The sequence below is a fragment of the Symsagittifera roscoffensis genome, chromosome 8 (genome assembly GCF_963678635.1).
Source record: "Symsagittifera roscoffensis chromosome 8, txSymRosc1.1, whole genome shotgun sequence".
In the NCBI taxonomy this organism is placed as follows: domain Eukaryota; kingdom Metazoa; phylum Xenacoelomorpha; order Acoela; family Convolutidae; genus Symsagittifera; species Symsagittifera roscoffensis.
Window position 1 is genome coordinate 1,252,779 of NC_087069.1, and position 22,185 is coordinate 1,274,963.

General features: G+C 34.1%; 2 protein-coding genes across 4 annotated transcripts in view; both read right to left on the reverse strand.

The window, feature by feature from the left end:
* LOC134852931 (tubulin polyglutamylase TTLL11-like) overlaps positions 1-3,109 on the reverse strand; it is an 82,154-nt gene extending 79,045 nt beyond the window's left edge. For 2 of the 3 annotated variants that reach the window (XM_063868806.1, XM_063868805.1), the window contains exon 1: positions 2,880-3,109. In XM_063868806.1, the coding sequence (XP_063724876.1) occupies positions 2,880-2,921 (42 nt within the window). In that variant the 5' untranslated portion in view covers positions 2,922-3,109. Of the gene's footprint in view, positions 1-574; positions 689-2,879 lie in introns of those variants that run through there. The other variant, XM_063868807.1, reaches the window with a different exon arrangement.
* Positions 3,110-7,795: 4,686 nt separating this feature from the next.
* LOC134852899 (eukaryotic translation initiation factor 3 subunit A-like) overlaps positions 7,796-22,185 on the reverse strand; it is a 29,449-nt gene continuing 15,059 nt past the window's right edge. The window contains exons 8-13 of the mRNA XM_063868753.1: positions 12,875-12,909; positions 12,678-12,750; positions 9,949-10,218; positions 9,602-9,830; positions 8,412-8,712; positions 7,796-8,324 (exon numbers count right to left, since the gene is read on the reverse strand). Of these exons, the coding sequence (XP_063724823.1) occupies positions 8,277-8,324; positions 8,412-8,712; positions 9,602-9,830; positions 9,949-10,218; positions 12,678-12,750; positions 12,875-12,909 (956 nt within the window). The 3' untranslated portion in view covers positions 7,796-8,276. The remainder of the gene's footprint in view (positions 8,325-8,411; positions 8,713-9,601; positions 9,831-9,948; positions 10,219-12,677; positions 12,751-12,874; positions 12,910-22,185) is intronic.

Below are 22,185 nucleotides of genomic sequence, written 5' to 3' on the forward strand. Positions count from 1 at the left end.
CCTCAGCAAGTGATTCAACTGATTTGGTTAAACTAGTTGTTAATCAGAAAAAAAGTCTATATTTGATTTGATAACGCTTGCTAATCGCAAACGTAATCAGAATGGGTCGAATGATATATTGTATTGAGTCCCGTTCAAATGTGATTCGAACAATCTGTCGACGAAATTTTCTCAAAACAATTTTCTGTCTAGAAAAACCAGTTTGAAAATGTTGATTTCAATTACTTTGCAAATTTGTAATAGTACATTAGTAGACTGCTTTCAGTTAGGACGTGAAAAATTTAGTTTTATTGCAGGAAAACTAGGTCTTGAAGCTTCATTTAGCGCATCTTTGGCAATATTGCCTGTTTTGTTACTCACTTTTTGAAAACAATTGTATCCCTAATTTCTTAATGTTCTAAGCTTAAGTCTAATTCTTCTCTTCACATCACTTTCTGGACTACATGCAGAGCGACTGTCTTCTTGTTTCGCATTAAGTCTGAGTAGAAAAATAAGACCAAAAACAACCACCGCGGCCAATTTCAGTTATCAATGGCATTGAAAAAAATTAACAGACTAATTATAAATCACTTACGAGGGTGTGAGGAAAAAGATGCTGCAATATTGTTCAGTCAGATTAAAAATCAAATTACGCTCATCATTATGTACTATGTGTTTGGTCAGAAAAAATATAACAACTAAACAGAGATAAATAGTTTGAACTAATGAAAGCCTTTTAGTAGTTAGTAACAAAAAAGCTAGTTTTCATATGGTTATGTTCGTCTTATTAAACTAAAGAATTAGACGGATAGGCAAAAAAAGACAAAACAAACATTAATAAGTGTACCTGGTTGCTGTGCAAACAGCACATTATTCAGACCACGAACATTTCCGCAAAATGAACTTCAATTGATTTTTTTTGGAAACACTTTTTAAGAAAAAGAGATACTTTGGATATATTTTGTAACATTTTCAACTGTTGTCTTTAGTTGCAAAATTGGGTTAAAGATAGGACCAAAACAGATAAAAAAAGGAGCAAAAACACATTATATTCTGTGAGAAAGCGAGTAAAAATCAATCAGGAATGCGCAAAATTCAGACCAATTTTCTCAATACTTAATATTATTAACCCACAAGAAAAAAATGACAAATTTGCATCAAAAGGTCTTTAAATAATTATATTTTGCTTTCGATTTCTAAGCTACTCAAAACTTAAGCATAAGTGAAGCATAGCTTCCCATTACGTGCCGCATCACAAACAAAGCATTGTGAGATAGCAGACAAAATAAAGACGGAACCCAATAAAACGACGATAAAAAAATTAAAAGAAATTGAAAAACTGTACCTACAATAGTTTCACACAGTTGTCTGGAAAGATGTTCGATTCGACATAAATTTTGATACTACAATAGTACAATTACCAGCGCCAGCGTTAAAAACCTTTCAAAAAACTTATCGAGCCGTAACTTAGCCGACATTACTGAGCTAGACGCCAGTTTCTCTTACTTTCGGGAAACACAAATGGACTATATATTATACTTTCTCAAAAGCGAAAAAAAGAAGACTAATACAACAAATATAAGCCAAAAACATTCAAGTCGAAAAAGCCTTAAACGGAAATACAATAAAAAACAATGAAAAATTACATAGAATCACGATTTTTGAACTAATCAATATTACTTATGTTTTTACTAGCAGGTAACTTGAACCTCCAGTGCATAAACTAGATTGGTGAACGTAATACTTGTTTAATTTTTAATTGAAAGAAAAAATTACGAAACTAAATGCAACTGTTAAAAAAAGACAGTGGCATCTAACAACGCGTTCTATTACATAAACTGAATACAATCAACTTTAAGGTCCATTTCTGCCTGAATGGTCATAAATCCAAAATTAATGGGCTTGAAATAATAGCATTGTTAGCTCAGAAAAAAAGCTAAAACGAGCGCCAGCATACAACTGCGCCATCATAATTCATAAATTAAAAAAAAACATCTGAAACGATTTTATTTGTAAAATCACTAACTTCATGAAAGGGATTCCTGTTTAGCCTAATTATTCATTTTCATTTGTCTGAACGCGTATCATTTACCGCAATCAATTTTTAATCCAACGCAAATTATTAACACAGAGGCGAAGCTGAGCTTCGCAAAGCTTGTGATTCAATACTCGAAAAAAAAACTGGTCGAAAAACTCTAAAAAAAAATAGAACAAATTAATCTAAAAACTAAGAAAATTAAAAAAAACTAGATCTACTTTAGAAACCTTTCGCAAATCAAATACATAGAATTACAAAAATACTATCGGAGAACTTGACAGTCGGTAAAATGTCAAAAATGTCTGCGCAGAAAACCCTTAAAGCCGAATATTTTTTAAAAAATAATTCGAAAAAAAATTCAAAACTATGAATAACTGATTTTCGTAGACATGTTGTTTACCTGGCTTAAGTTGCCAATGGACAACGCTTGCTAATCGCAACGACAAAAAAGGTCGAGTTAGTACTAGTTAAAGCCAATTAGTGCAAAAAAATCTAAACATAGCAAGCAAACAGTTGGAAAAGAGTCAATAAACGCAAGTAAACAGAAAAAAGATAAGACTTGTTTTTTGACTTTCGAATTTCACAGAAAAAAATAGCTGCCCTTAAAGCTTTTATGATCGGTCTTTTTTTGATAAACTGAACGCAATTTGAGAAAACTGGATCAAAAAGTAAAATTTTTATTTCACTGGGAAAATTAAATTCCACCAGCGAAACTAGAAGTCAATCACGTTTTTCGTGACCTTTACACTTTTGCTGATCGTTTGCCTTCCTTTTAACAAAGGAAATAAAAAACCAAAAAAAATCATCGCGACCTTTAAATGAGACTGAACTACGTTCACCGACTCATAATAAATGCACATACCTTTGAGTTTGAAACAATAACTGCTCTCTGATTTGATAACATCTCTCAATGAATCATTTCTTTAGTTAGGTTGTTTCTTTGTATTTATACTCTCGCTCAGGGGGGTTTTCATCTGACCATTGATTTCGTTCTTCAGTAAATTGATGGATTACTTAATTGCCAATGCAGTTGTGTAGCTGTCACTCCCTTTATACAAACACAATTGGAACCCTGATAGTATGTACACATTTACACCTGAAAAAAATCACAATGACAGTCTGCATTTATTGGTGACATCAGGGGCGGATCTAGAATTTTCTCGAGGGCGTGGATTTTCAAACCTTTTCGAAAATTTTGACCAAAAGGGCACGATTTTGACCAAACTATTGCGCTTTTTTTCGGCGCGCGTTCCCCTTCAGAAGTTTTACAAGAAATTTTGAGGGAATTCCAAAACAATTTTACACATAACCGATTTTCTGGTATTTTGCATTCCATCCGTCAATTGCGCTCACCGAATCAATTTTTTGAATTGCCGAACAAAATACAACGAATAAGCCGCAGAAAAAAATACAACAATTAAGCCAAAATAAAAAAGCCGAAGCGATTTAAGATAGCTGATAAAAGAACTGAGATTTCAAGAACTAATTATACAAAATCAGAGGTCAAAAATATGAAAAATGGAACAGGGGAAAATCAAATATATATATCAATTGTCTTTTAAACTGAAAGAAAAGTCGGAAAAACGAAACACAAAGAGTAGACAAACGATGGTACGACTGAATTTTTCCAAGAAACATTTCTAAATTTGAAAAACTTCAGTCTGGCCAGAACCAAAAAAAAAAGAACTTTTGACGTCCAAAACAAGGAGGGTATACCTTCACACTAAACAGACAAAATTAGAATCCAGGAATTGATGTACAAGTAAGGCTTGGATCAAATGATTCAGTGATAGACAAGTTGTTTACTCGAAAAACAATCTTAAGCATCGATTTGATAACACTTGCTAAGCGAAATCACAAGAAAATTGAAATGAGTAAATAGATTTATAATGAAACATATTTGTCACAGAGGCGAAGCTGAGCTTCGCACCACTTGTGATATAACACAAGAAATTCGAAAAAAAACGATACAACTTAAGAAAATCGAAAATTTCGAAACAACTAATCTATCATAATGAATGAGGCTAGTTTTGAAACAAAAACATGCCGAGACAACAGAATGCGAAATTAGAATTGGAAGATAGTTTGCATGGCGGTAACAGAACCTTGGCAGAAACCTTTTAAGCCGAAAAAAAATATCGATCAGATTTAAGACTTATGAAAAGTCCCCCACGCCCTCAAAACAATCAAAAAAAATATTGGGAACAAAAACAAAACAGGCAATAAAAAAGATTATTGTCATGAAAAATTTGAATTAAGTTTCTCTTAAGATGTTTAGCATTCTTTTGCAAACCAGAGGTAGGCATAAAAAATGTTTCTATTAAAACGACTCAAAATTAAGTTACTAAGCCGATAACATGTAGGCCGAAATCATTTGGGCAGAATGAAATGTTTAATCGAAAAAAGAAACAAAAAATAAATACGATGTCAAGGTGAAAAAAATGACAAATGAACAGCACAGGGAAACCAGAACACTAAAAGCAACTATATTGTTGAAAAACTTAAAAGTCAAATCAGCGATTAAGTTGGATGGTAAAAATAAAGCGGAAATTAAGCCGACAAAAAGTAGATCGCAAGCGACCAAGTCGAAAATTAAAAAATATATATTATTACAAAATTTGAACTTCAAATTTAATGAAAAACACTAAAAAGGATGCAAAGTGAGAGTAATAGACCAATGAGGGCAAATATAGTTACATACTGTATGCAAGCTGAAATCTGTACACAATGTTGTTTACGGGAAAAAAGTCTAGTACCTGATAGTAAAACCCTTGCTATCGCAAGGGTAATAACTCTGCTTCTAATGATGTCTACAATTCCGAAGATCTAAGATCTTTATTCATTCATATTTGTTTTTTTATACATCATAAAAAACCAACTGAATTTTAAAAAATGAACCACTCGGTATACTAATTTTAGAAAAAAATTCAGAAAAAGAGCCTTCGCGCACAATTAAGAGCAGCCTACAAAGACAAATTGACAAAAAAACTACTTACGTCCTGTTAGATGTTTTTTCTTTGCCAACAGTTAATGGGAAAAAATGTCATTTTATAAAAGATAGGAGAGGGGTCTGACTAAAGCTGGAGATACCTGTTTTATACATATTTTTTTGAAATAAAACGAGAACAAATTTTAATTTTTTTCTCACAAAATCCACACAAAGTAAGTGTCTTTACGCAGTTCATTAAGAAAATTTAAGACCGAGCATGTATATTTTTTGGAACAAGAATTTACCTTTTAGAAAACCGAGCCAACAGTCAGTTGGGAAAACGACGAAAATCGGTGAAAACTCTTTGAAATCCAAAAAAAACTTACTTCAAAATCCATTTTCAAACAGAAAAACATAGCGAACTGACAGTTGGAAAAAAAAATGAACGCAAGAAAACAAACTTGAACTTTAAAGAAAAAATATATTTCCTTTGAGCTATTCGAGTTTCAAGAACGAATTATATCTAGTGATTTTTTGATCATTATTCATTGAAACTTTTCATTGACACTTAAGATGTGGATCTATAGACAAATCTTTTGAAATACATTCCTGATAAATAGTTTGGTCCTAATGAAGAAATTGAAACCTAGTTTCACAATTGCACTTTATTTCTATAACAATTGGAAACAATGAGCATCAGTTCAGAATACTTCTTTTTGCAGGACTAACAGGTTTCTACAGAGGCAAAGCTGAGCTTCGCACCATTTGCGATTACCAAAATAAATGTCTATGATTAAAATCAAACGGATAAAAATGAAAAAAAAAACTTCATGAACCGTTTCTGTCATTAAAAATTGCAACATAAGCCAAAACGATCCAAAAAAAACCTGTACCATTGAAATTATACAAGGAGCTTTTGGAATGATCGAAAGCAGCCAAAGATTCGAAAAAATTCTTTCAGCGAAATTAAGCCGACAAAATAAGCCGACAGACAATAATTTAAATTAGCCGAAATTTTGCAAAAAAAATCTGATTTGGAATCGATCTCCCGGGCATAGTGATCTCAAGCATGAGTGTTACAGCAAATTGGAAAAAAGCTAAAAGTTCAAAAAAGGCAACGGGGACGACCCCCTGCCGACAAAAAAATACAGACGGACGATAGTCAGAAAAAGTACATACTCTAGTTAACAAAAAACAGGTCAAGCAGTTGTGTTGCCTCTACGCCGGATGGTTGACTGAAGTTGAATTTATAACTACCAGGCGGTAACAAATCCGAAAATACCTAAGCAGAATATATATACACACACACACACACATACACAAAATTCTGTTCTCAAACGATGCAAAAGGAGGCAAAAAACCGAAACCGATTAATCCGAACAAAAAAAAAAGAAATTAAAAAAATGTAACAAACCAATTTCAATTTGACACGATATTTAAAATGCTTAAAGACTAAGAACAACTACCATGAAAATTGTTCACAGCCAAAATAAACAATTCATAGATTCGAACACAGAACCTTTGCCGTCCCTGGCGTATTCTTTAATTCTAGGCTAAGTGTGCAAGCGACACTAAGAAACTTGAATTCATTAAGATAAAGGTACCAATAGGAGTCCAGAAGAATCATGTGAACTAAGTTACTTCTGGAATAAAAGTCTAGTACCCGAGTGCAATACCCTTGTTTATCGAAAGGGTTATTAAAATGAATTTTAGTCGCATCGATTTCAATTTTCGAGACCACAAATTTTCAAAGACAAAATCGCATTTCGGAAGCACAAGCAAAAAAGGTTAAAAAAATCGGAGCTTCAAAATTGCAAAACGCAGCAAACAGACAGTTGGAAAAGAGTCAATGAACGCAGCAAACAGAAAAAAATGTAACGTCGTTTTTTTTTTTGAAAAATCTCAACTTTAGAGCTTCGAAGAAAAAAGTCAAACTAAGAGCCCTTTGCATTTCGACAATTTATGATTAATATTTTGTCCATGAAATAAACCCAAATTGACTAAATTGGATCAATAGCCAAATTTTTGATTTCGCGAAAAAAGACACTTTTTCGAAAAGAGAAGGCGCAAAAAACCTGACTTGCTTTGTGGAAACACTTCAACTTACAATTTCAAAGTAAAAAATGTATGGCTTTACAGCTCTTTCAATTTCATGTACAACTTAGGACTGACACTTTTTGATAAAACTAACTCTATTTTGAAATCAGTTAACTGGATCGATCTGTAACCATTTTTTGCGCAGAGAAATCTGAAATGAAATCCCTTTTCTAAACTAGAAGTCGATCAAATTTTTCGTGACCTTTACATTTTCGTAATTGTAAAGCGCAACTTACGTAACTTTTAGCAGATGAAATTGAATAGAACTCAAATAGTGCATATATACCAGAGACATTCATAAAGGCATTATTATCTACACAGAGGGAAATCTGAGCTTCGCACCATATGCGACATAACTAATCTATCATAATGAATAAAAATAGCTGTGAAAAAACATGCCCAAACAATAGAATGCAAAATCTGCATTGAAACAAAATTAACCAACCGAGGACAAAGCCGAAAATATCTGAGCAGAAACTTTTCAGAAACTCAACACGTTGGATGCTTCACGTGTTACTTCAATTTTATCGTTTCCTGACTTCGGTCCAGCAGTAAAAAAAAAACATTTAAATGAGTGCATGCTTAGTACCTTCCAAACATCTTTCCTCAGGTGTCGTACATCACACATCACCTAATAGTAAATGCCAGAAGCTCTAATAGTGCAAAAATAAGCAAAAAAAAACTACATTTGGTTTGAAAACCAAAACAAAAAACTCGTAATATAACACAAGCAATCGCGTAGAAGTAAAACATTTGAGATCGGAACATTTATTGGCCCGAAATCAATTAATCCATTTGCAAAAGCAAATGAAGAACACATTACGCATTCTTTTACTGCATCAAATGAGGAGACGCTGTATTGATGATAAAAACAACAGTTATGTTATGTAGCATAATAATGTAAATTAAATACAATTCAAAAACTGCATCAAGTACACAGAACACAGGAAGTGAATCTCCCTATTTCAAATGTTCCCTAATTTTTGTTATCAGCTCAATGATGACATTCAATTTAAAAATATTAAACACAGGAACAACAAACAGCAAGCAATTGCATTAAATATAAATACCAGATAAGCCTTAATTAATTTTTAGTTCCCAGCAGGCAACAATCAGGTTGCGGGCCATTTGCTCGCACGAACACGAATGTAGTTGTTGTGCAGTCGCTTTTGCCCCTTTTTTTCTCAAACCATCTCAAGACGGTGGATGTTTCACGTGTTCCTTCCTTCAATTCTATCGTTTCCTGACTTCGGTCCAGCCGTCATCCGATGCGGGAGGGCGCTGCAAAAAGCACAACAGTAAAAGCTCCAACTCAAAAATTAAAAGTTGGAGAACAAACGATTTAGAATCACATATATTCAAACTCACATCCTTCTTCTCCTCTCTGGGCCTGAATGGACGAATGGGAGCAGTAGTTCCCGAGTCCACTACCCCTCCTCCTCCTCCTCGCATTGACCCCTCCTGACCCCTGAAGTTGCCACCTCTCTCTATGCCCCCTCTGTCTCTCTCATCTCTCCCTCTGCCAGGCCCCCCTCCTCCCCCTCTTTCATCTCTGTCTCTGTCTCCTCCTCGGTAGCTGTCCATATCTCTCCCGCCCCCAAATCCTCCCAAGTCCCGGTCTCGGTCTCTTTCGCGCTCATATGAGTCACGAGGGGGCGGGGCACCACGTCTGAAAAACACACATTTCAAGAGGAGAAGTTTTCCCAATATATTCATAGAGCCGAAGCTGCGCTTTGCAAACATAAGCCAGAAAACCACAAAAAAGCAGCTAAAATTTTTGCAACGCAGCAGATTCGAACCTACGATCTCGACGTCCTACCCTCTCAAACACGGACGCTCTACGATCGACAAACACTAGCCACCAATAAAGCATAAAACATAGCCAATCGAAGATTGAAAAAGAATAATGAACTCGGGTAAACATAAAAAAACACTGACTCTGTTTTTAAAAAATGTCACCTTTCGAATTTCAAAGAAAAAAATAGATGCCCTTTAAGCTCATTGAATTACAGGACGACTTATGATTGGCGCTTTTTTGATAACATAAACCAATTTTGAGACAACTGGATCAACAGGTAAAGTTATTAATCCGCTTGAAATCTAAAAACTAAATTCCACTTTCGAAACTAGAAATCGTTCACAAACTTTCGCGCCATTTTCCCGTTCGTATTTGGAGCGGGCTATTTACGTCACTTTCAGCAGATAAATTTCAATTGAACTCAAAAAGTCCATTGTACCTAAGTTGAATCAATATTCTAAGACTTTTTCCTGAAAAAAAAACAACAACAAAAATCAGCAAGACCTATGCAAGAGTCTTCACTACGTTCATTACTCTTAAACAGATGCTGTGAAACTTCCTTGATATAGAGCGTGATTATAACAGAAAGGCCACCAAATGAGCACTTTTATTTGCGAGTTAGGCTGGGAACAAAACTACAGCCATACTAAAACCCTACGCTCGCTAGTGTCAACACTAGAAACATCCGTTCACTGATACTTAAAATGAATCTGCTTTCCAAACTAAAGTAAGTCGCAACAAGTGAAGATTTAAGTGGCACCTGAAATCATCTGGAGCGGGTCTGAATCTGTCCTCTCTGCCCATTCCCCCGCCACCTCCCCGCATACTGTCCCTCTCTCTGTCTCTGTCTCCCCCAAAGTCGCGTCCCCCATCCCCCCTGGTGCGAAGTGGGGCTGGCCTGTACGCCTCATCTCTATCTCTATCTCTTTCTCTATCGCCCCTAGGTGGTCCGCCACGCTCAAATTCCTCATCACGTGCTCTTCGGAAATCTGCAATAAAGAAACACTCAAACGACCACTCAATTGAAACAAACAGTACAGTCAGATTCACAAAAGCAGTATAATGTCTGTTTAGCCTCTGTGAAGAATCTCAACAAAAAAATCTAACTGTCTTCAGCTCCGCCGCCACCTCGTCTGAACTCATCGTCGCCCCCTCTCCGTCTAAACAGATCCCTATCTCTGTCCTCCGAGTCCCTTCCCCCTCCTCCTCCTCTTCTGATGTCCTCCGAGGGGGGTGGGCCTCCCCTTCTCATCGAGTCCCCTCCGTCTCTGCCTCCCACCGGGGGTCTGTATCTGTCGGACGAAGCCGGGGGTTGATATGCCCCTGAGCCTCGAATTGGAGGAGATCGCATTCGATCCCCACGATACCTGTCATCCACTGAAAAAATAGGCATTGACGTCGAAACATGCTTTAAATTGCGCAAAGACAACAAAAAGTCAAAGCAAAGTGGAGCTTTGCATCACTTGCAGTAAAGAATGCAAGATAGCAAGTTGAGGTTCTTTTTCAATCTTGATTTTGACAGAAAGAAAACTAGCACAGAGACTGAGCTTTACACTTTAGGATTTAAGCCAAACAGGATTAAATATCAACTTTAAAATGCAACAAAAAAACTTCGCTCGATTGCTTTCGCCTGTGAACCAACTTTGTACAACTGGGAATTGCATTGGAAAGGAGCTGCCTCATATTTTAACATTATCCCCGTTAATGTAGTGACAGTGCATCATCGTAAAACTAACTTTGATCGCCTTTAAACAATCATAGGTACTCGTTTAGATGTATGGTACCACCGTTTTTGATGAGTCAAATTCAAAAGCTCGTTTAAGAAATGTGGTCCTGCCAGACCACTTGGAATATACTTTAAGTACTTCAAGTGGATGAAAGCAAAAAGAAAGTTTGTAAATAACTCTTCGTCAGGTTTGCCACCAACGTTTTCTTAAAAATGATATAATCATAAATATCAATTCAATGGCGAAACTTAAAAACTACCTTTTGTCTGACTTTTATATGGGACCATTGGTAATTTCACAAAGCCATATATATGAACGAGCGTTTAATGGGACCATACTTCGAACCGAATACCCAGATATATAAACAGATTTTGCTCCGCGTTTAACGTCTTACCGAAGAAGAACAAAACACTAAAACCGTGCTTCGCTTTTTAAGAATTTTGCCAAAACCTTCACATAAAGTCATCAGATAACACATTAATGATTGATAAAGGCTCAATTGACAAACTCAAAAAATGCGGGTAAATTAAGAGTGAAAAACGATACAAATCAAATTTTAACAAAGATAGCCGGTTACTGCGCAAGTAGCACAGAATGTTCCGACCATTGTCTTAAAAAATACAGAAAAATGTTTTTTTTTTTCAAATTAGTGTCGTTTTTTCTTTGTGGTTTGATAAAAAAATCGGAATGAAAAAACTAAACTTAGGCATATTCGACAGTCATAACAAATTAGGCCAATTGGAAAACAGTTTTTGTAGAAAAATGACTAGAAAAAGAAACAATCGTTAAAAAAATTAAGTTTTTGAATTTTGAAATTTTTGATTCCCAAATTATCGCTAAAACTCCAAAATCTAAATTAATTGAGTAAAATTAAGTTTTCATGGCTTAAATTAAGAATAAATAAGCTTTTGTAAGCCTGCTTCGCCTCACCTTATTACCTTGAAATTAGACAAAAGAATCAAACTGGCTTTTCTCGACACTAAGAAAATCATGACTGAAGGAACTTCAAAATGATATATCACTCGGACCATTCCGATGATTATTTAAGGTACCTGATTTTGCGTGGAAAACAAAAAACTAAAACACAACTGCCCGAAAACAGAGTAGGTTCCGCCACGGTTTTCAAATGGTCTTAACAATAAACTTTGAAATCAAATGAAAACCAACGACTTGGTTAAATTTAAGCTCAGGCTCATTTCGTAGCTTTCTTGTAACTGAGATGACAACGAAAAGACCATACAGAACGTTAAAAAGATCCTGAGATCGTATATCACAATTTTTGTTTTTCCAGAAAGCTTCAAGAAACTATTACCTGCGCCATTACATAGATATTTTAAAATAATTTTAGTTTTAAAAAAATGCCAGAAACAGGAAAATCCATGCTGTTGCGACTAGGCCAGCAATAAACAGAAGAAAAAACACCGGCCGACTTTTTTTATTTCAAAATAAAAACTTAGTTTGCTAAAATTACAGGTCGTAGCCGGATTCGAATTACGGACCTTCGTCGAGTCAGTCATGGAGGTTGCCACTGATGGACGTTAACTCCAGGTCCAAAGTGCAAAAGCTCACAATGAATTTGAATTTATTATAAATAAATCAATCCATCAAATGATTGAGTGATTCTGCTAGACAAGATGTTAACATGAATAAATAAATGTCATTTGCTGATCACCAGCGTAAAAAATCGATGAAATGAATGATACACGAAAAATATATTTTAGTCTAAAATTCTAAAAATACTTTTGGAATCCAAATCTCCAGTAAAATTATCAGCAGTGATATGTTGATAACAAGCTTTCCTTGAGGTATCTAGGACTTAGGTCCTTCCCGTCGCTTCGAGACGTGATCGCAACAAAAATAATATAGACAAACTTAATAGAAAACCCGGACGAAACCAATGAAAACAAATTAAATCAAATCGAGAGTCAATGCAGTCAAAAGCATTGTTATTCTGCCCGTATGACAATTAACAAACCATACAAAAAAAACTTTGGATCAAAAAAGTTACCAGCCACTTGATATTTCACAACTCACTGGCTGTTCTTGCATTCGATAAAAAAAATGACCGATTGATGACAAACTTTGCTCTCAATGCCCACTGCTACTCACTTCTGTCTCCGCCCGCCGGTCGCTCTGAGCCTCTCATGCTTCCTCCCCCCACAGACCCACGCATCATCTCGTCCTAAATCAACCACATGTCAACCACAAACACTATAGAGCTAGACCAAACAAATAACCATCCCTCGTTATTCATAGATCAGTAAGACATAATAAACATCGAGATGATATCACCAGAAGCGCTTTACCTTCTCTTGGGCATGACGTCGCTCCTCCATCAAACCTAAACAAAAAACACGGATATACTACGGTTGCTGTGCCGAACACAAAAAATCAAATTAGGAAATTCAACACATAGCCAACTGACAGTTGGAAAAGAGAAATGAACGCAAAGAAACAGATAAAACACTAACTTGTTCTTTGAAAAAATCTCAACCTTCGACTTTGGAAGAAAAAAACAGATGACCGTAAACCTCTTTGAATTTTTAGAACAATTGGTAATTGACAATTTTTTCATGAAATTAACCCAATTTGAGAAAACTGGATCAGAACGTAAAGATGTTATTTCGCTGGGAAATCTGATCATTAAATTCCATTTTCGAATTTAGAAATCGATCACGTTTTTCGTGACCTTTGCAATTATGCTGTTTGATAGTGGAGTTTTCTTTCCTTTTAACAATGGAAATGAACTGAACCTACAAAGAAAATAAAAGTCAAAACAAAAAAATTGAGACTGAACAATTTTTATAACCTTTTCGTGAAAAAAAAAACAAAAACAACTATATAAGAGTTTTCATTAGGTACATTACTTTTACAGAAAAAGAAAAAAACTTGTTTAAAGAGAAGAATTGAATCAAGTAGCACTCGACAAATTCTGATTTTTACAAACTAAAAGCAGAAAGCGTCAGCGCAGAAGGGAAACAACTTCGAAATTAGAATGAATTGATATTTCCTATAAACAATTAGGTGCATCCAGGCTCATTTTCAAAAAAATTGCTTGACCGAAAAGACGACACCAATACGGTAACATCTAATTTTTTTCAGTTTATTATCGACTTCAGCCCGTAATTATTGTTGAACAGTTCATGGTGAAACTAACACCAGAAACTACATCCAATATCATAATCAAAACAATAAGCAGAAATTAATGTGACATCAAACTTAAAATTAATTGGAGTTTGTTTTCACTATCGATCAATGCAAATCACAGTCATCATTGCACACTTTAACAGATACATTAACAGAATCACAAAGAAATTAGAGTTAAAATTTATTTCAAATCTTAAGAACTCAGAATCTTACTTATCAGAAACTCTTTGATACTCTTTGAATCAAATCTGATTTTTTTTCAGAGAGTCAAAAAAAGAATCCACAATCATCGCTGCATCTCTCGCAAGAAAACAAAGACCACAACTGCATCCAAATACGAATAATTTTATATTTTATGATCAATGAGAAGAATCCAGGATCACAGAGTATCAACAAGAGACAAATATTCACATTTTGATATTTGAAAAGCAAATCGCCGTCATATTTGCACAATTTGATAGAAAAAAATGACATAAAAACAGAAATCAAAAGCTATTTTTTTGCATTTAATTATATCATTAAAGGAATCAATAATCACCATCGAACTAAAAGAAAATATACCATATATGCAGATAATCGAAATCACCTTGCCTGTCGAAACATTTTTTTGCTTCCTAGCGTCAAACCAACCGAAACCATACTGGAAAGGTATTTCATTTGACCAACAGACGGAAACCAGAGATGACTTATCAGACAATTCAAACACAGCCAACATACAGTTGGAAAAGAGTCAATGAACGCAAGTAAACAGAAAAAAGAAGCTGACTTGTTTTTTGACTTTCAAATTTCAGAGAAAAAAAAAACAGATGCCCTAAAAGCTTTTTGAATTTCAAGAAAAACATATGCTCGGTCTTGGAAAAAAATAGATGCACTTAAAACTTTTTCAAATTCAAGAAAAATTATTATCGTTCTTTTTTTGATAAACTTAACCCAATTTGAGAAAGCTGGATCAACAGTAAAATTTATTTCACTGAGAAAATTAAATTCCATCATAGAAACGAAGTGAATCACGTTTTTCGTGGCCTTTACATTTTTGCTGATCGATAGTGGAGTTTGTCTTCTATTTACCAAAGGAAAAGAAAAAAAACAAAAAAAAAAAATTATCGCAAACTAAATAAGAGACTGAACTACGTTCACCGACTCTTAATAAAGCACATACCGTTGAGTTCGGATTTTTTCCGAGAAAAGTAGACTGCCTTAGGCTTTGTGAATTTCTGGAACAAGCTGTGATTAACACTTTGATTAATTATTCCAATTTGAGACACAGAGGCGAAGCTGAGCTTCGCACCACCAGCGATACAACAAGTATAAGATTAAACAACAAGACACTGAAGAAGTCGCATTGAAGACTTCGAGCGAAGAAAAAATTGAAACAGAGCTGGAAAAAAACCAACATTTCAAATGAAAAAAAAAAAGAAATTATTTGTGGGAAAAGTTCCAGTAATTAAATTCCACTTTCGAAAATGGTCAAGTCGATCAAGTTTTTCGTGGCCTTTGTTCGTTTGCTGCTCGATAAAGTCGTTTGCCTTCCTTTGAACAAAGGAAAAGAAGTCAACTTGTCAAACCCCGAAAAAAAATTGAGCCTGAACAAATTTTAAAGACTTTTCCTAAAAAAAACGAAAAAAATTGTCACAACCTATATAAGAGTCTGAACTACGATCATCGACTCTTAGTCATAATTTAACAAAAAAATTATCCGATTACCAGAATTTTTTTTCAAGCAGATTATTAACAATAATTCTCATTCCAAGCACAACTGAGAAGAGAGCCAACTCCACGAACTTCATCACGATGATTTGTGTTTCGTATGATCAAATATGTGAAAGCATGGTCATAGAAAATAATGGCCCAAACAAAAGATCAGCAAATCGACTTCCCATATTATTTTTTCCGGATTACCAAGAAGTCCACAACCATCGCTGCACAGCTGAGAAAAATAAAAGATAAATCGTCACAAACTCGAAGACCAATTATTATATTTTAAAAAAACATCGCTGCATCGCTGCAAAAACAAAAGATAAATCGTCATAAAATGGAAGACCAATTATTATATAAAAAAAGACCAGATTTTTAATGAGCATTAAAAAACTGCGCTTCATCGTCAAAAAATCACTAAACCAATACGACGAAATCAATTCCAACAACGTCTACTTTTTGTTTTTCTGAACAAGTGGAGTCATTGATCATCATCGATTATCATTTAAAAAGATCATAAGAAAACCAAGACAACATACTGTAGTAAAATCAGAGTTGACTTGTATTTCATAAGATCAATAACGGGAATCCAGGATCATCAACTAGAAAAAACAAAAGAAAGAAAGGTCAACTCAAAATATCGTTTTTTCTTTTATGGTAAAATGTATCTCAATCCGTATTACATAATTCGGAAGAAAAACTCATTGCAAAAAAAAAATCAAAGAAGTCTAATACTTTCTTAAACTTCTGACGGATACCGTGGTCAACAAGAAAAAATATATCTACCATAATTACAACTTGCAATCAAATCTAATCTTCAGTATCAACTCGGTTCAAACCGGTGATCGCGAAAAAGAAAAAACATCTTGCCTGAAAATTTAGAAAAATCAGAAAGAATTGGTATTTCATTATTCACAAAGGGGAATCTGGTATCATCGTTTAAATAACAACGACTAATCTGACTTTGAGAAACTGAGCAAAAAGAAGCAATGTACAATCTTGCACCGATGCCATTCTACTGTCTTTTAGGTCACATTAAATTTCTCTGCCCATTTCGATGTAGTTCCTTGCTTTGATTCTTACAAAATTGTACATTGCTTCTTTTTGCTCAGTTTCTCAAAGTCAGATACTGTACTAAAATCAGAGTGGATTTATATTTCATAAGATCAATAAGGGGAATCCAGGATCATCATCTAGAACAAACAAAGGATAAAAACGTCATCAACTTCAAATTGAATTATTTTTTACTGAAAATGTGCATATGAACCCTTGATACAAAATTCGAAAGAAAAATTCATTGCAAGTAAAAGCAAAAAACCAAAGATGACCTTCACTTTATTAATTTCCTTACAAATACCGGAGTCAACAAAGGAAAAATATATATATACCATAATCACAACTAGCAATCAAAACAATTCTTCGGTATCAACTCCGGCAAAACCCGGGATTTCAAAAATGGTAGAAATAACTTATCAGAAAACTGAGCTCATTCGAAATGGATTTTTATTTCATTAAACAAAAGGGAATCTGGTATCATCATTTAAACAAGCATGGCTAATCTGACTTTGAGATTGAGCCAAAAAAAAAACACCCATCACAAAAGAATCAGCGCATTAAATGAACTACACCGAAATGGGCACTGCTTTCTCCTATGAACTGAAAAGATAACTCGAGTGCCATCATTGCAAAAATTGCGAAAGTATGAATAAGGAATCAATTCCAAAAAAGAATCTGATTTATTCATTTTATGAACCAGTGCATACTGCAATCATCATTTAAAACTTCATGCAAAATCCAAGAACACGCAATCAACTAGACTCAAGGCCAATTATTATATGATAATGTGACCAGCTTTCTATGAAAATTATAATGGGGCTTCATCGTCATATAAAAAGCTAAACCAAGAACACGAAATAAGTTTGAAAAACCTTGGCCTTTTTTGTATTTCTGAACAAGTGGAGTCCCTGATCATCCATAAAAAGAATATGAGAAAACCACGACGACAGCGTACTAAAATCAGAGTGGATTTATATTTCATCAAATCAATAAGGGGAATCCAGGATCATCATCTAGAAAAAAAACAAAAGATATAAATGTCATCAACAGAGATAAATTGTTTTTAAATGGCAATGCGCATCTCAATTCTTCACGCATAATTCGAAAGAAAAACTCATTGCAAGTAAAAGCAAAATCAAACGAAGACCTTCATTTTCTAAAATGCCTTACAAATACCGGAGTCAATAAAGGAAAAATAAATAAATCTACCATGATCACAAACAGCAATCAAAACATCTCTTCGGTATCAACTCCGGCCAAACCCGGGATTTTAGAAATTGTTTAAGTAACTTAACAGAAAAATGAGTTCATTCAAAATGGATTAATATTTCATTATTCAACTAAAGAGAATCTGTTATCATGATAAAAACAAGCAAGACTAATCTGAATTTGAGATTATGAGCCAAAAAAGTATCACCCATCAAAAAGATACAGGGAGTTAGACTATACCGAAAAGGGCACATCTTTGTCTGATGAATTGAAAGTTTTAGTCGCGTGCCATCATTTCAAACGCTGCGAGAGCATAAGAAATCAATTCCATAAAACTTACTTATTCCAAATTATGAACCAGTGCATTCCGAAATCATAATTTAAAGCTTCATACGAAAACTCAAAAGACAATTAATATATCAGAATGTTACCAGCTTTTTATGAGCATTATAATATGCTTCATCGTCATACAAATAGTTAAGCCAAGAACACGAAACATGTTAGAATAACGTTTGCATTTTTGTTTTTCTGAACAAATATAGTTCTTGATCATCAATTAGAAGAATATGAGAAAACCAAGACGACATAGTGTAGTGAAATCAGAGTTGATTTATATTTCATAAGATCAAAAAGGGGAATCCAGGATCATCATCTAGAAAAAACGAAGGATAGAAATGTCATAAACTACAAATTTAGTCGAGTTCCATCATTGCAAAAATTGCGAAAGCATGAATAAGAAACCAATTCCAAAAAAGAATCTGATTTATTCCTTTCAAGAACCAGTGCATTCTGCAATTATCATTTAAAGCTTCATGCAAAAACTGAGAACACGCAATCAACTAGACTCAAGGCCAATTATTATATAATAATGTGAACAGCTTTTTGAGCATTATAAATGGGCTTCATCGTCATACAAATAGCTAAACCAAGAACACGAAATATGTTCGAAAAACCTTGGCCTTTTTGTTTTTCTGAACAACTGGAGTCCCTGATCATCCATAAAAAGGAAATGAAAAACCCAAGACGAAAGTGTACTAAAATCAGAGTGGATTTAAATTTCATCAAATGAATAAGGAAATCCAGGATAATCATCAAGAAAAAAAACCCAAAGATAAAAAAGTCATCAACAGAGATAAATTGTTTTAAAATGGTAATGCGCATCTCAATTCTTCTTGCATAATTCGAAAGACAAACTCCTTGCAAGTAAAGCAAAAATCAAAAACCTATACTTTTAAACTTTCCTTCAAAACCGGAGTCAACAAAGAAAACATATCTAGCATAACTAAAACTAGCAATCAAATCAATTCTTTGGTATCAATTCCAGCCAAACCCGGGATTTTAGAAATGGTATAACTTATCAGAAAACTGAGCTCATTCAAAATGGATTATGATTTCATTAATCAACAAAGGGGAATCTGGTATCATCATAAAAACAAGCATGACTAATCTGACTTTAAGATTGAGCCAAAAAAAGTCTCACCCATCACAAAATATACAGGTCGTTAAACTATAATGAAAAGGGCACAGCTTTCTCTGATGAATTGAAAATTTAAGTCGAGTGCCATCATTGCAAAAAATGCGAGAGCATAAGAAATCAATTCCAAAAAACTAACTTATTCCACTTTAAGAACCAGTGCATTCCGAAATCATAATTTAAAGCTTCATATGAAAACTCTAAGGACAATTAATATATCATAACGTTACCAGCTTTTCATGAGCCTTATAATCGGGTTTCATCGTCAAACAAATAGCTACGCCGAGAACAAAAAATATGTTCCAACAACATTTGCGTTTTTTTTGTTTTTCTAAATAAGTGGAGTCCTTGATCTTAAAAAAAGAATATGAGAAAGCCAAGACGACATAGTGTAGTGACATCAGAGTTGATTTTGTTTCATAAGATCAATAAGGGGAATCCAGGATCATCATCTAGAAAAAACAGGATAAAAATGTCATCAACTTCAAATTGAATTATTTTTTACTGAAAATGTGCATATGAATCCTCGTTACAAATTTCGAAAGAAAAATTCATTGCAAGTAAAAGCAAAAAACCAAAGAAGACCTTCACTTTATAAATTTCCTTACAAATACCGGAGTCAACAAAGGAAAAACATATATATACCATAATCACAACTAGCAATCAAAACAATTCTTCGGTATCAACTCCGGCAAAACCCGGGATTTCAAAAATGGTAGAAATAACTTATCAGAAAACTGAACTCAATCGAAATTGATTTTTATTTCGTCCAACAAAGGGGAATCTGGTATCATCATTTAAACAAGCATGGCTAATCTGACTTTGAGATTATGCGCCAAAAAAACACCCATCACAGAAGAATCAGCTCATTAAACTAACTACAACGAAATGGGCACCGCCTTTTCTGATGATTTGAAAAAAATAGCCGAGTTCATCATTGCAAAAATAGCGACAGCATGAATAAGCAATCAATTCCAAAAAACTGACTTATCCGATTTATGAACCAGTGCATTTTGCAATCAACATTTATAGCTTCATTCAAAAACCAAGATCACGCAATCAACTAAACTCAAGGTCAATTATTATATGATAATGTGACCAGCTTTTTATGAGCATTGTAATTGGGCTTCATCTTCATACAAATAGCTAAACCAAGAACACGAAATATGTTAGAAAAACCTTGGCCTTTCTGGTTTTTCTGAAAAAGATTATGAGAAAAGGACGACATAGGATATTATAGGACGACTACTAAAATCAGAGTGGATTTATAATTCATAAGATCAAAAAGGGGAATCCAGGATCATCATTTAGAAAAAAAAACAAACGATAGAAATGTCATCAACTTCAAATTTGATTATTTTGTATTGGTAATGCGCATCTCAGTAATTAATGCATAATTCGAAAGAAAAATTCATCGCAGGTAAAGCAAAAATCAATGAGGACCTTCTTTTTCTAAATTTTCTTACGAAAACCGGAGTCAACAAAGAAAAATAAATCTACCATAATTAGAATTAGCAATTAAAATATTTTTCAAGAATAACTCCGACCAAACCCGTGATTGCAAAAATAGGGGAAATAACTGGCCTGAAAAGTAACCCAAATTAGATTGGATTGGTTTTTCATTACTGAGCAAGGGAATCTGGTATCATTTATTAAATAACAATGACTGATCTGACTTTGGGATTCTGAGCAAAAAGAAGTACCCATTACGGCAAGGAAGAATCGAGGCAATAAACTGCATCAAAAAGGGCATAGCTTTCTCTGATGAATTGAAAAATTTAGCCGAGTGCCATTATTGCAAAAATTGCGAGAGCATAAGAAATTAATTCCAAACAAAATTGATTTCTTAAGCCGGAGTCAACAAAGGACAATTATACATACCATAATTACAACTAGCAATCAAATCAATCCTACATTATCAACTCCGGCCAAAGCCGGGATTTTAAAAACAGTGAAAACAACTTATCAGAAAATCGACCTGATTTAGAATGGATTGTTATTTCAATATTCAATAAAGGAGAATCTGCCATCATCATTTAAACAAGCATGACTAATGTGACTTTGAGATTTTGCGTGAAAAGAATCACCCATCATAAAAAAAACCAAGGCATTAAACTACACCGAAATGGGCACAGCTTTCTCTGATCATCCATAAAAAGATTATGAGAAAACCAAGACGACAGTGTACTAAAATCAGAGTGGATTTGAATTTCATCAAATCAATAAGGGGAATCCAGGATCATCATCTAGAAAAAACAAAAGATATAAATGTCATCAACAAAGACAATATTTTAAAATGTAAAGCGCACCTCAATCCTTTATGCATAATTCGACAGAAAAACTCATTGCCAGTAAAGCAAAAATCAAAGAAGACCTATACTTCTCAATTTTCTTAGGAATACCGCAGTCAACAAAGAATCTACCATAATTAGAACTAGCAATTAAATCAATTCTACAGTATCAACTTCGACAAAACCGGTGATTTTGAAAATAGTATTGAAAAAACTTATCAGAAAACTGAGCTGATTAGAATGGATTGTTATTTCAGTATTCAGACTAATCTGAATTTGAGATTATGCGCGAAAAGAATCACCCATCACAAAATAATGAAGGCATCAAACTACACCACAGCTTTTTCTGATGAAATGAAGAAGTTAGTGGAGCGACATCATTGCAAAAATTTGAAAGCATGAATAAGAAATCAATTCCAAAAAAGAATCTGATTTATTGATTTTATGAGCCAGTGCATTCCGAAATCATAATTTAAAGCCTCATGCAAAGCAACGAAAACTCAAAAGCCAATTAATATATCATAACGTTACCAGCTTTATATGAGCATCAAAATCGCGCTTCATCGTCATACAAATAGCTAAGCCAAAAATACAAAACATGTTCGAATAACGTTTGCCATTTTTTGTTTTGCTGAACAAGTGAAGTCCTTGATCATCAATAAAAAGAATGAGAAAACCAAGTCGACATAGTGTACTAAAATCAGAGTGGATTTACATTTCATAAGATCAAAAAGGGGAATCCAGG